The sequence below is a fragment of the Helicoverpa armigera genome, chromosome 26 (genome assembly GCF_030705265.1).
Source record: "Helicoverpa armigera isolate CAAS_96S chromosome 26, ASM3070526v1, whole genome shotgun sequence".
NCBI classification, from domain to species: domain Eukaryota; kingdom Metazoa; phylum Arthropoda; class Insecta; order Lepidoptera; family Noctuidae; genus Helicoverpa; species Helicoverpa armigera.
The window spans coordinates 7,963,818-7,979,541 of record NC_087145.1 but is presented as its reverse complement, the minus strand read 5'-3'; the positions used below and the strand labels follow the sequence as shown (position 1 = coordinate 7,979,541).

Here is a 15,724-nt window from a genome sequence, read left to right as displayed (position 1 = left end):
ATTCCATAACCCTCCAAAGTGGGGAGCGCGGGGTGGAATCATTTTCCAGTCTATGCGGTAGCGGTCAGCAAATAATTCTTGCAATTGAGCCTTGGCTCCTACGAAATTTGTTCCGTTGTCTGAATATAAACAAGAAACTGGTCCTCTGCGGGAAATAAATCTTTTAAAAGCGGAGATAAATGTATCAGATGATAAGTCTGTGACTAATTCAATATGAACTGCCTTGGTAACAAAACAAATGAATAGGCATATGTAAGCCTTTTGACTTTTTTGACCGCGGCGTCTACATAAAGTTATTTTGATGGGACCAGCATAGTCCACACCCGTATGAACAAAAGCTTTAGTCTCTTGTACGCGACAAGCGGGTAAATCAGCCATTTTTGGGCTGGAGTGAGAAGGAGAAAGTTTAAAACAGAAGTTACAAGCATGTAATCTCTTTCTTATAACACCTCTAGAAGAGAGGATCCAATATTTTTGTCGCAAAAGAGAAGTCAAAACATTTGCGCCAGTGTGGCAATGAACGCGGTGATAATAATCTATTAGAATATGTGTAAATTTATCGCCTTTTGGCAAGAGTGCGGGATGCTGAGCCTCATAGGGAAGATCAGCGTTGGAAAGCCTGCCTCCGATTCTAATTATACCCTGCTCGTCTATAAAAAGGTCGAGTTTTTTAAATTGTGTGGAAAGTTTTTTATTGTTAATTTCATCGTAGATATGTTTAAAGTGATGTCGTTGAACGCAACGAATCAAATAAGTCTCAGCGGCAGCTAACTCGCGTACAGTAATAACCTTTTGTAATTTGTCATAAGGAATAAGGCGTAAAAATCTCAGAATGTATACTATTATGTGTAATATTTTATTTAGCGAGGAAATTTTTTGAGAAAGGTTATATATTAAATTGATTTCAGAAGCGGTAGTAACTAACGTTAAAGTTTTACTATTAAATTCAGGTAATTGTTCGTTGCATGAAGACACAAAAGGAGTGATAGGCCACTCAGCGGTTGGGAGCATAAGCCACTCAGGGCCATGCCACCATAAATCATGATTTAAAATCTGTTCAGGTAGAAGACCTCGAGACAGACAATCACTAGGATTTTCTTTACCGTTAATGTGATAAAAATATTTAGGATCAAGATTTTCTTGACATTTAGCGACGCGGTTACTGACAAAAGTGTTCCATTTGTGCGGTGAGGAATGAATCCATGAAAGCGTAATAGTAGAATCGGAAAAGGCAAATATATTATTAATAGCGGTACGGGAGCGGTAAGTGTCATAAACTAGTTTAATTAATTTTGACAAAAGAAGAGCGGCACATAGCTCTAGACGAGCCAGAGATATGACCTTAACAGGTGCGACTTTGGATTTAGCACACACCAAAGATACGTGTGTGTTACCATTTGTATCAGTGACATGTAAGTATATGACGCAGCCATATGCCTTCATGCTGGCGTCAGCAAAACCTACTATATTAATCACGCAACCCATAGAAACGGCTTCGTGACGCGGTATCTTTAGCGTAGAAAGTAAAGGCAATTGCTCACTAAATTGCTGGAAGAGATGCACGATAGAATCGGGCGGAGTCTCATCCCAATCCGTATTTAATTTCCATAATTCTTTAATAAGTAGCTTCGCGAATAAAACTACAGGAGCAACAAAACCTAGAACATCCCACAGACAAGCAACCGTGGAAAGTATGGATCGTTTAGTGCAACGTTTATCTAAGTCAGATGTGGTAAAAGTGAAACAATCTTCAGAAAGAATCCATTTGAGTCCGAGAATTTTTATATTGTCCCCATCAGAGAAGTTAATGGAAGAGCGGTTAGAATGTGGAACGGCATCAAGTAGTTCCGGAGAGTTACTTGCCCACTTCACAAGGTCAAAGCCCCCGGCCTTAAATAAGTCGATGAGTTCAGCGGAAAGAACCTTGGCTTCCTCCAGTGAAGGAATAGAATAAGCCAGGTCATCCATGTAAAGATCATGCGAAGCAACGATGGACGCGCGAGAAACGATGTTTTCATCCTCTGATAGCTGGCGCACAGTGCGCATGGCTAGAAAGGGACTGGACTTCAGACCAAATGCGACGCGATTAAATTGAAACTCGCGAATAGGTTCTGCGGTATTAAAGCGAAATAATATTTTTTGGTATTTTCTATGCTCATCAATAACAGCCACTTGAAGATACATTTGTTTTAAATCAGATGTAACTGCTATAGGAAACAATCGGAAATCTAAAAGTAATAAAAATATATCAGCCTGTAAATTCGGCCCTGTATGCAACAGATCATTCAATGACACGCCATTGTGAGACTTAGCACTTGCGTCAAGGACAATGCGGACTTTTGTGGTTTGTTTATCATCTCTAATAACAGGGTGATGCGGTATATAATAACCTACTGATTTATCAGAGGAACTAGGCGTAATTTCTGTTAAATAATTTTGATCGAGATATTTTTTAATTATTTTGTTATAACTATCGCGCAAAGCAGGGTCGCGAAGTTTAGTATTTTCTAAATGAATAAAACGTCGATAAGCGACAGCATAAGAATTTCCAAGTGAATCTGGATTTTTACAAAACCGGCCAAGTGCGAGTCGGACTCGTGCACGAAGGGTTCCGTAAATTACAGTTAAATCAACCTATCTCAAAAACTATAAGAGATACTTTGATCAAACCAAAAATCGTTGAAAGAGTTAATTAGCATGCATCACCTCTATTTTTTTTAGAATTTTATACCCCGTAGTTATAAAAATAGAGGGGGGGGGACATACTTTTTACGACTTTGAGAGCTGATATCTCAAAAACCGTTCACTTTAAGAAAAATGTTTTTTAGAAAACTTTATATCATTTTAAAAGACCTTTCCATTGATACCCCACACGGGTATGTACATCGAAAAAAAAAATTTCATCCCTCAGTTACATGTATGGGGGGCCCCACCCCCAATTCTTTTTTTTACTATTTAGTGTCATATTTTTGTAGCGGTTCATACAACACATATTCCCATCAAATTTCATCACTGTAGTACTTATAGTTTCCGAGTAAATCGGCTGTGACAGACGGACAGACGGACAGACGGACATGACGAAACTATAAGGGTTCCGTTTTTGCCATTTTGGCTACGGAACCCTAAAAAGGTAACGCGGTACAATACCTACCACTAGCGTCGCGTGACACAGAAGAAGCGTACAACTGCTCACACTCAAGTTCGGCGGGGCTCATGAAAGATTTTGAAGGTACTTCTTCGATGTTCCAAAATTTATGTAAAGATTCTTCTAAAGTAAGAAAACAATGAGTATTATCGATGTTTAATGCGGTAGAAAAATATGAGGCAGTATTTGATTCACTGGATGCGGGACTATAATTTTTGTTAGATAAACTAGCGGGTACCTCACCCATAAGAATGTAACCAAACACGGTTTCAATAGCGGACGGCGCGGTAGGTGAGATAATTTTGTTATTTAATAATAAATACGGGAACAGCTTTGCCCCTAGTAGCAATTCCACCTCACCAGGTATATGCCATAGTGGGTCAGCAAGCGGTAAATCGAACAAATGTTGCACTGTAGAAGTGTCAACAAAGTGAGATGGTAAGTTATCTGTTATGCAATCGACAACAAGCGCGGTAATTTTGAAAGAAACTGTTTTATCTTTCGCGGAAACAGTTATATCAACGTAACCTAAGATAGGACGCGATGAGGTTCCAACGCCCTTTATAAATGAATTTGAAAGCGGGTTAATATCTAATTGCAGTTTTTTACAACAAGCGGACGTAATTATATTATTTTGAGAAGCATTATCTATTAAACATCTGACAGAAATGTATTTATTATGTTTAGTGTCCACGTATACTTGCGCAGTCGAAAGAAGTATTGTAGAACGCGGTGTTTTACCTACGCTAGCGCATGCACATAACGCCACCTGTTGCGAGGTCGCGGAACTAGCGACAGCGGCGGCCGACTCAACCGTGGGCGCGCGAGAAGGCTGCGTTTGCGAGTTATTATTATCAAGATGTAAAAGTGAATGATGCTTCTTATTACAAATATAAAGTTTAAAATGATCATGTTTACTGCAATACAAACAAGACTGGTTATTATTGTCACAAGTAACGAAAGTATGTACCGTGCTAGTATCACGTGACTGAGTACGCGGCGCGGGAGAAATACTTTTATTAGGCTAGCCGCACACACTCAATAATATTGTCAATAAAGTACGTATTGTCAATAATATTGTGTGTGTGCGGCCTGTATTGCGGTATTATTCAATAATATTGTAGATTATCCAGAAATTCAGATTTTTTCACGTCAATATCGGGGGGAGGCAGGGGTATTGTCAATCATATTGACGTGTGCGGGCGCACGGCAGTATTTTAATTGAGGAAAAGATTTCAAGGCAGGCGGACGTTCGTGTTATTTGTTCAAAATGGAAGACGAAAACAGTATCCAAAGCGAAAATATATAAAATCGCCCCCTTGTTCCTCCACACTCGAACAAATCAGCAGTGGTCAGCGACTCGCTGCCTCGAACGATCTCGAACGGTATCTCGAGATCTCGCGAGATCGGGATCCCGCGGGATCGGGATTGCATTCCCTAATTGATACTGTTGATGATAGTCCCTAGATCCTTTACGGAACAACACTATTTGTCAGTGTTTATTAAAACATGGGAAACTCAATAACTGTAGTTCATTTATTAGTTTAAAGTAATTTAACTCAGCTTTTTTTCTCATCCAGTCCTTAATCCATCGTTTCTTTCTTGATTGCCTTTTTTTAGTTAGTAAAATTAATAAATACTCAATGCAACGACTTTTTTCTTTCTTTCCATTATGTTCAACGCGCGCACATGAATCTAGCTGCGGAGCGACTGAGTCAGATTGTACCTTGAAAAATTGACAATAATATTGTGTAGTGTGCGGGGATCATTTTATTGATGAAGATTTTGACAATCTTGCATTGACAATATTATTGAGTGTGTGCGGCTAGCCTTAGGGTGATTACTCACTAGAGCGTATCGAGATGATGTTGTGCGATCTAATATTTTAACTTGCGATTTTATAAATTCAACGAAATCCGTGTAAGTAGGAATCGCGTATTTACAGAGTGTACATAGCCAAAACGCATCCATAGGAAACTGCTCGCTGATACTTTGTAATGCTGTTTTTTAATTTGTGATTTCAAAGTATACACGAATTTTGCGTACTGCTCGCGTATAGTTCGTAGCGTAGACGTGCACATGCATCTTTCCAATTTATACACGGTCAAATTTAACTATACAAAATTTATATTAGGTAAAGCATTAAATAAAAATGGCTTTGAATCTGAGTTTGTTTATTAAAAATGCTAATTAAACAGGCTTCTTTTTAATATCATTATTCGCCCCCAAAAATGTATGTTGCCTAAATTATTAAGTCAGCCACAATTAACGAGCATCTAAATAATACTATCTTAGCCACTAGTTATCTTCTAAGTAAACCACTCTAAATACAACTCAGCATGATGGTTATTTTTTAGCATCTTTTGTAGCAGGCATTCTAACAGTAAACTTCTAAAATACTATTAAATGACATCATAAAATATATTTTATTAGCTTCTAATTTTTTAACTCAGTACGTTTAAAATGAATGCAGCAACATGCTTGCTGGCCGGCTCTGCCGGCCAGCCTCAGCCGCGTCGGCGCGTATTTACAGTGTATACATGGCTAGTACGCAAGCGTGTGAAACTAGTCGCGAATAGATTGGAATTCTCTTTTTATACAAAGTCTTCCGATGTATACAGCAGCAGTACGCAAATGCTCGCATATATTTTGTAGTGGCCAAAGTAACTTGCTTTGTTCCATAATATACAGTACTAGTCCGCATGCAAACTAATCGTGTATACATGGGAATAGGCGCGAAAAACTTTACGATTCCAATCTATTCGCGAGCAGTTGCATGCTCGCCATTTTGGTTAAAACACGACCTAGCATTTAATGTTAATTTAAATATTAATAATGCTCGTTCAATTAAAAATTGAAGTTAGTGACGAAAACGAATCGCTGCAAAACCGACTTCACGTAGTCTTGTCTGCCCTACCCCTAGAGTGCAATTCAAAACCGCGTAGGCGCGGAGGGGTGAGGCGGCCTGCGAGCTGAAGCGCAGGTAGTTTTAACGCCCGCCGACGCGGCTGAGGCCGAAGCCGAAGCTGCGGTGGTGAGCGTGAAAACCATCTGCGACGATAAGCTCGCATGGGACCGCCGGAGCCCCGCAGCGCCGGAGCCGTGACAGAAGCTATGCTTGCTGCATGTTGCTTGCTTACATTTTAAACGTAGGTACTGAGTTAAAAAATTAGAAGCTAATTAAATATATTTTATGATGTCATTTAATAGTATTTTAGAAGTTTACTGTTAGAATGCCTGCTACAAAAGATGCAAAAATTACCATCATGCTGAGTTGTATTTAGAGTGGTTTACTTAGCAGATAACTAGTGGCTAAGATAGTAGGTATTATTTAGATGCTCGTTAATTGTGGCTGACTTTATAATTTAGAAGGCAACATACATTTTTTGGGGCGGATAATGATATTAAAAAGAAGGCTGTTTAATTAGCATTTTTAATAAACAAACTCAGATTCAAAGCCATTTTTATTGAATGCTTTACCTAATATAAATTTTGTATAGGTAAATTTGATCGTGTATAAATTGGAAAGATGCATGTGCACGCCTAAGCTACGAATTATACGCGAGCAGTACGCAAAATTCGTGTATACTTTGAAATCACAAATTAAAAAACAGCATTACAAAGTATCAGCGAGCAGTTTCCTATGGATGCGTTTTGGCTATGTACACTCTGTAAATACGCCGCGTCGGCAAGCGTTAAAACTACCTGCGCCTCAGCTTGCAGGCCGCCTCACCCCTCCGCGCCTACGCGGTTTTGAATTGCACTCTAGGGGTAGGGCAGACAAGACTACGTGGAGTCGGTTTTGCAGCGATTCGTTTTCGTCACTAACTTCAATTTTTAATACAATGTTTTTTTAATTGAACGAGCATTATTAATATTAAATTAACATTATGTGCTAGGTCGTGTTTTAATCCAAATGGCGAGCATGCAACTGCTCGCGAATAGATTGGAATCGTAAAGTTTTTCGCGCCTATTCCAATGTACACACGATTAGTTTGCATGCGGACTAGCACTGTATATTATGGAACAAAGCAAGATACTTTGGCCACTACAAAATATATGCGAGTATTTGCGTACTACTGCTGTATACATCGGAAGACTTTGTATAAAAAGTGAATTCCAATCTATTCGCGACTAGTTTCACACGCTTGCGTACTAGCCATGTATAGACTGTAAATACGCGTAGGAATCTCCTCATCTCTCATATGCATTTCAAATAATTGTACTGTAGCAGGATCTAATTTTTTCAAAGCTAAATTTAATAAAATAAAATCTTTTAGGTCTTTGATCTGTAATTGTTCTAAAGCTGAAACTGACGCGTGAAAACTTTCTATGAAATTATTCAATGAAATAGAATTGTTAATGGCGGGTTTAATATTGAAAATATTAGAAAGATAATGCGAACCAAGTGCCCGTTTATCTTGGTATTTTTTTACTAAACTGTCCCAAATAGCTGAGTAATTTTCTCCGCACGGAATAATTCCGGCGGTAATTTGTAAAGCGTTGCCTTTGAGACTCATCATCCTCCTGCCCTTATCCCAATTTTATTTGGGGTCGGCGCAGCATGTTTTCTTCTTCCATACGCTTCTATCTGCCGTCATCTCACAAGTAACATTCTTTCTTACCATATCTACTTTCACACAATCCATCCATCGTTTCTTTGGTCTTCCTCTTCCACTATAGAAAAACTTATATCCTTCGCCTATCTCTCTAGCCCTTGCACCCTTCCATTTTGTCTCTTGCAGGCACGCTACATTTATTCGTCGCCTTTTCAAAACATCTGCTAGCTCTCTTCCTCTTCCAGTCATCGTTCCTACATTCCAACTCGCATACCTCAATCTCAATTCTCTCACACTTCGAGCTCGCATCTTACGTCGCACCCGCCCGTTCTGGTGCGACAACCCTTGTCCATTTCCCACAGGAGCCGGGTGCTGCTCCTGCGCGTCGCCTGTGGGGTACGCCCTAGCCCTATCGCTCATAACTTTATTTCCTTTCCTCATGCTGCAGAAGTTTTGGCTTAAGTTTTATGGTCGCTCGCCTGCCTGACACCAACCCTCCTTGGGAATGCTATTATGGTGATTTACCCGTCACCGTGCGGGTGGCCCAAAGTACAGATGTTATGCACTGGCCTTTAGGTTCCCTTTAGTCGCCTCTTACGACACCCGCGGGAGAGAGATGGGGACGTCCTATTCTGATCCGGGATCGTCACGGAATCGTTGCCTTTGAGACTACCTTCTAAATATTGAACTCGTTGGGAATCTGTAAGATTAGAGTTATTGTGGATATTTGATTTAAATGATTCATAGAAAACCGGCCAGTTATTTATTTTACCATCAAAGGAAGGAATGTGAATCGGTGGTAGTTTGACTACACCTTTATTTTGCGCGGCGCTCTCGTGCGACGTTGAGCTTGTCGACGATTTTGAACGATAAGTCATGATAAGAGAACGAACTCGTTCTACCCGAGTGTAAACACCGTCGAATGAGATGAGGCTACTATATTCGACTGTATGATCAGGATTTAATTGTAAAAGGTATGCGTTTAGTTTATCAAGGTTGGAACTAAATTCCTGGCGGATTACAGAAAGAATCTCCGTGTCTGCCATGAATGTCTCCGCAGAACGAAGCTCCATATTAGTTATATTTATTTTTTTAGAAGATTCATACAATGAAGTTAAGCGTTCGTAAATAGCATTGTTTTTAGCTTGCAGTATTTTAACTTTTATTTTGATATCCTCCATGTTGGTAGGTAGGAAGGAATAATAAGAAAAGATGGCGTGTAAAATAGGTATTTAGCTGTTGACTAAACAAAAGAATGCGGTTGAAATATAAGTTTGTACTTATGTTAACTGAAGGAATTTACTAATATTAGTGGTATTTACCTATGCTATTACAATGCAGTAGGTATTAAGTTGATACAGTAGTTCTCAGTCAAACAAGTAGGTAAGTAAGTACCTAGCGGGAATGTTCGAGAATGCACGCTTACAATTTGACGATTTTACGAAAATAGGTATTTAGACCTAAAGCCCAGGTAAAAGACCTATAGAATGCGGGAAACTAATGAGAAAAGATCACTGATTCTTGGGATCCGGGTCGATTTGGACCAGAAAAAATGGTGGTGCAGTGTTGTTACACCACCATGTCCGTATGGTGGGCTGTATCGAAGGACCGTAGCGGATGCGGGAAAATAGCTTCGTCGGTGATTAGGCTAACCGAGACATAGTATGAGTGAAGCTAAAGGGGTTTGGTGAAAGGAAAAAGGACTTACTTGCGCTGGATGGTGGACGAGCACGTTGTCGCAGGCCTGCGATGCTGTTTCCTTTACGCGTAAGTTAAATACACTGTCACTCACGATTAGTTCTTGTGTGCCGGCTACACTAACACTGATTTTAAGCGGTTAGAGATGAAGCGGTGCGGTTATTTAATTTATTTTTACATAAAATGCGGAGCGGTGTCGCGGTGATTCGAAAAGTTTTCGGAATACAACGGCGGGAGCGTTGCGGCGCTAGTCGCGCCGAGAGTTGGTACGCGCGGCGCATCTTCCTTCTCTTTCTGGTGTATTGTAGCGGGATAGGAGGGAAAGGGAAGGATAGCCAACTCATACTGTGCGGTTGCGGAAGTATAAAATTTTAGAAAAGATGCGTTCAGAAATCGTATTAGAAACAATATAATTATTGAAATTAAAATGTAAAACTTGCGCGAGCAACCAATCTGTCAAGGATTGGTCTTGATTGATTGGGGAAAGTAACTGGCTAATGGTCGTTTCTGATGTTTTTCAATAAATACATTTCTGATTCGATCTTGGTTGATTTTAGTATGCACCTTGTCATTTTAGAAAGGTAAATCAATAAAAGCACCAAGTGTCCGTTTTATATAAAAGCGTATATTTTCAGAGTACAGTGATGTTCTTACAATAACTTATCGTAGCGGGTGCAGTAATACTATATCATGTATTGTATTCATATATCGAAACTGTCACAAACTGAAACAACAAACAAATAACTATTTACAGACGATTTCAGAGGAGATATTATTATTTGATATTATGAGTATCCACGATGCAGGCACAATAGTTAAACAATAAAATATTACTCACGGGATATGGAAATTATATTTAATCCTGCTTTTAAAAAAAGGATACATTTATTGACTCGTTGGTATATACACAGATAATTTAATATTGATTGGATATTTAAGTTTGGCTGGCTCCATGCTTGCTTAAGGTCAATCCTTGGACTAGTAGCGGGAAATTCAAATGAAATATGTTTTTGATGTTTTATTAAAGTTAATTAGGATTTCCCGATACCAGACGAAGTATTCACCTGATAGTAGATAGATGCCTTCCACGACATTTTAGTAACCTTCTAACTTAAAGAATTTATTGTAAGTGAATTGAACTTGAGAAAAAACCATGACCATGATAACTTACATACCGCGTCTGTGTTACACACTGAAAATAATGTTTTAATTGATAAAATAATGCATTTGTGACAGTTCGATTACTGTTATTTATTATTTACTGATAAACAAAAACTATTGTGATGAGTGATTATTAGTTCAGATGTTAAACAAACCACGGAAAGTATTAATTTCTTTAGATTACTATGTAGTGGTACATAGTAAATAAAAACTATTTAATATCAAGTGGTTTTCTTTTACAATTCAGTGATTTAAACTTAGCGGCTTGAAAACAATATTACGATGGACCAAGAGTTAGAAAACTTTGTAGAAACTTAATTTCATGTTTATTTTAATCGCCATAAGGTACATTTTTGCTTGTCACCCAGCCGCCAAGCTTAAACTGTGCCAGTATATTGTGTAATGTTGTTATTATATAAGTACGTACTAACGCCAAAACAATTAGAGAAAACAGCTTGAATTTCATTCAATAATTTAACAAAAATAACCAATGATTTCTTACTTATATAACAATTTGTTGATCACAGACGAATATAAACCTTATCACTACAACTTAGAGTTCATTATTATTTGTCCTTCGACGTGTTATACAACTATTCTTACGTTAATCCAAGTTTAAAAAAATCGGTTACTTTTTAAAGTGTGAGCCAAAAGTCTGGAGTTAGAAATGATGTAATTTATGTCAAAATATATAAAAGAAACATTATGATAAATTGAACCTTAGCCCGTAAGAAATAAGGTTAACAATCTATTGACAGTTTATAACTTATCTACGTATACTTGGGTATTATTTCCCCTCCCAAACCTTTTTACTCACACTTAAAAACGTACCTAACAAGCTCATATTTAGTCACTTTATATCATACAAATCAGTTTTATAAAATAACTTAATATTAAAGTAGTTAACAAGACTATACTAGTGATGTGACTGATTCGAACCTTTGTCCGGGAATTGAACCCCGTACTTCAGTCTTTACTTGCACATTTTTAAAATGTGAAATTTTCAAAATTTCAAGTACCTTAATAAAATGTTTATTTTTCTTACATTTTACAAACATTTTAACTTCAATGGTTGCGTTTTAATGTCAACAAGCGCAACTCATTTTAATTAACACTTTTTGATTTGAAATAAGTTGAAATGTGTTGAAATTTCAGTTGTAATCAGTTTCAATTTCAAGTTGTATTAAAAATACAGATCTACTTTCCTTATGTTGATATCAAACAATACACTTGGGTTTTTATATGGTGTTTTTAAAAGAGACCTAACACCGACTATAACAACATTATTTGCTTTTTGTTCATCTTTAAAATTGCCTATTTGCGGATTTAAATGTGTATCGCAATATTAAACACAATTTAACGAATCTTCATAATGTATGTAGCTCAATGAACATTTACATTTTGATATGTGTATTTTCGTGTAAATCTATGATCAATCTCATCCAAATTGCACATCCAAAAAATACAAACATTGGAACTGCGAATCTCTTTTTTTGCGAAGTCGGTTAAAAAGAGTTCATTCACCTTTTAACATTAAAATTTCTGCTTTGCAGAGTTTATTCACGTTTTAACACTACTGTTACTGATCTATCCCCGTCATATCCAGACTATCCTCTTCAGAGATATCATCAGCCGGTCCCCCGCCATCGTCGTGCATGTCTGCCTGCGTGAGCGAGTGCTGGTGTATCCGCTCGAGCTTGTCCTGCACGTCGCCGAGGAGGGCTCGCTGCGAGGGCTCGGAGGCCCAGCAGGAGGTCATGACTTCCCAGCACTCGTCGGTGAAGTGGGGCAGGCGCTCGGGGCGAAGGCCTGAGGATAATGTGGGAAATATTAGTAAGATAAAAATGAAAGTGAATTTTAATTTGTTTGTTTTGTTAAGATGATAAAACTTAAAATATTGGAAGTTTTTTTTTAAAGGCTGGAAAATTGATAGGACAGTTACAAACTCTTCAAAATACACATTTCTGCATTGAAAATTATGTAGTATTAGTAAGTAAAATACGTACCTCTTTTGACTTTACTCCACAGTTGTTCCTTGTTTTGGAATGTTTCGAAGGCTGATGGCAGTTTTATGTTACCCGCACACACATACCTAAAACATGAAATTATTTTTGTATTTTCATTGTAGGTATTGCTTTAGTTTTATGGTTATTTTTAGTTATGTACCATTTTTTGTATTGTGTGCCCGATATCAGAGGCCATTTAATTTTATATTTATATTTTAAACTCTATTTTCCACCTAATATTTAAAAATGAAGTCGAAGACTGCTGCAGATATTTAAGGCATGATGTCTTAAATATGTCAACATCGTTCACTTACATGGCGATATCCAAAATTATGTACATTGTAAATGAACAGTTTAAATGGTATTGCTACTGTTATTGTTGCAGCCTTTTTTATCGTCCCACTGCTGGGCACAGGCTTCCTCTCACACAGAGAAGGATATTGGTATTGCTATAATTTAAAAAATATGTACAATTATTATAAAGTTAATTTTACCCTGACGTTACAAAAAAAAACTCACCAAAACAATATCCCAAAGGCATAAACATCAACACTAGCATGATAGTCCCCCGCGAGCAGCTCGGGCGCCATGTGCACCGGCGTGCCCACCAGCGACCCCGACATCAGCGTCTCCGCCGCGCAGAACCCCAGGTCTGACAGCGACGCGCGGTCTGACGCGTCCAGGAGGACGTTCTTCATCTTTATGTCGCGGTGGACGAGGCCGAGCGAGTGGAGGTAGCGGATACCTGGAGAAGGTGGTTAATTAGAGTCGAAAATTATAAAAACATGTAGCACAACGTACTTTACAATGTAATTTATTTTAAAGCTTTCTAAGGACAAGGATAAAATATGTATACCTATGGTCATCGTTTCATGTTAAGGTTTCGATTCGCGAATTAGGACAAAACGCTTTCGAGGTTATACAAACTTTCAAAAAAGTAGCCGAGAATCTGAAACCTGGTGATTGATACACCCGTACTCTCTCCGATCGTGCAGAGTTATCATCCCATCGGGCTAAAAGACTGGAAGAATAGTGAGGGCACCTATGACACACTGTCACTATAATACGTCCTGCGCAACTAGCTGATCTCCTCACCTGAGAACAGTCGTGATCAACTAACATCTATTACGCCTTTTCCACAGGGTCCTCATCCTAGCGGGGAAGCTGAGACCGGCCCTCACAGCAGCATGTAGATCCCTTAGCTTGCTCTCTGACTTGAGCAGTATACAGGGCTCGCTGCCCTATCGACCCGTACAGCCAGACTATGTACATACCTTCCACAATATCCCTAGCTATCCTCATCCTGGCAGGGAAGCTCAGCCCCGCCCGGACAGCAGCATGTAGATCCCTTAGCTTGCGCTCTGACATGAGCAGTACGCAGGGGCCGGCGCCACCACGCTGTACAATGGACCCGTATAGGCGGACGATGCGCGGGTGCGCTGGGATACTCCTGGGAAGAACAGGTTTATGAAATACCAGTCACAAAAATGTTTAACATATACGTCCCGATTCATCATCATGAAACGTGTTTAATCGGATGCATTTGTTTCGGTATTTTTGTATTTTTGTTTCGGTAAGATCATTTTTATGTATCAACAGGTCGTGACGGAAGAACTATGTGACATACGCGTATATGTGACGAATTGAGTTTGCGAACCGCCATTGAATGAATGCGACCACAATGATCGTATCGTATTTAATTTATAAAATTACTTAAACATATCATAAGTAAAAAATATTGAAAGTCTTGAGAAATAAAAATAAAAGAGGAAAAAATCCTCATGTGTTTTTATTTAATTTCTGTAATGAAACATACCTGGTATAGAAGAACTCCATGGCGAGTTCCCGGTAGTGTCGCTCGTCGGCGGGCAGCACGGACTTCACGGCGACGGCCCGCCCCGCCCAGCCGCCGCGAGCCAGGTATACTACGCCGTACTGACCGCGACCTGAGACGATTTTTTTATTTATTTATGTACACCACTATCTACCATTACAGGTTTATCTTAACCTAATGCGATAGACGGGACACAATAGTACAAAATAATAACTGAAAACATATAGATAACGCCAATGCACAACAACATCAAAACATAAAAATTAATCAGGAAAATAGAACATACAATAAAAAATTATAAAGGCTTTAAAATAAAACATAAAAACAGACATAAATTTAAATACCGACAGAAAAAGAAGGGTGCTACATATAGATGTAAAACAAAACCAATTCTACTATTCTATAAAATGTGCAAGTTTGTGAGAATGTATGGATGTATGTTTTGTTCTTTTTTCACGCAAAACCGGCTGGATCGATTTGGTACGTAAATAGGTGATGATACCCTGGATTAACACATAGGCTACTTTGTATCAATACACCAAGCGAGCGGAAGCTAGTCTGTCATATTTTTTTCTTGATTGATTGATGAATTTATTTTAAAAATGATGGAACGTTCCACGTTCCAAACACCAGCATTTTAGAGCACTATTTTCTAAAGGGATTTGGGGTTATAACATCTCCGCTAGTCATCTTGTTCTCTTTGACTTACCTATTTCTCTACCGAGTTCTGGAGTGCCGTACATAAGCAGATCGCACATGGATGTACTTTCAAGACACAACCGCGCGAATGTAGGTGCGTATCTGAAAGTAACAAATGCGTTAGGAAAGGAGGAAATAATTCGCCGTGAGAAACAAAACTTCATAAATAACTATAAAACTAATAATAAATTATAAACACTTCCCTGGATAAAAAGTTACTTAAGTCTTTCCTCAGGATCTCTAGACTATGTCTATCAATTCATTTAAATCAGTTTATATTGTGTTGGCGTAAAGAGATACAAAACAACAACTGTCATAAATGTATGATAGGTAAAATTTTTGATAACAAAATAGATAATGATTATTTTAGATTCTAGCTATAGCGTAGACAATATACAAACTTTTTCCTGATAGCCAGTTTGATATCCTCGGTGTGATGCAGCCTGCCGGCGAGCGCTGTCTCGAGAGAAGTCAGCGCCGACTGGTACCGCTCGTGTGCTGTGCTCAGTCTTTCTAGAATCTGTTGGAAAAAGATTCAAGTGCTCACCATTCAGTGTTCGTAAAATCTAAGGTATCAGGTAAACCTACGAGGCTACGCGACACCTCGCAGCGTGACACGACG

General features: G+C 38.6%; 1 protein-coding gene across 1 annotated transcript in view; it reads right to left on the bottom strand.

Moving 5' to 3' along the window:
* Nucleotides 1–10,005: 10,005 nt before the first annotated feature.
* LOC110382896 (dual serine/threonine and tyrosine protein kinase) overlaps nt 10,006–15,724 on the bottom strand; it is a 30,054-nt gene continuing 24,335 nt past the window's right edge. Inside the window, exons 16-22 of the mRNA XM_064041737.1 lie at nt 15,504–15,622; nt 15,113–15,204; nt 14,386–14,515; nt 13,844–14,019; nt 13,089–13,314; nt 12,570–12,655; nt 10,006–12,372 (exon numbers count right to left, since the gene is read on the bottom strand). Of these exons, the coding sequence (XP_063897807.1) occupies nt 12,143–12,372; nt 12,570–12,655; nt 13,089–13,314; nt 13,844–14,019; nt 14,386–14,515; nt 15,113–15,204; nt 15,504–15,622 (1,059 nt within the window). The 3' untranslated portion in view covers nt 10,006–12,142. The remainder of the gene's footprint in view (nt 12,373–12,569; nt 12,656–13,088; nt 13,315–13,843; nt 14,020–14,385; nt 14,516–15,112; nt 15,205–15,503; nt 15,623–15,724) is intronic.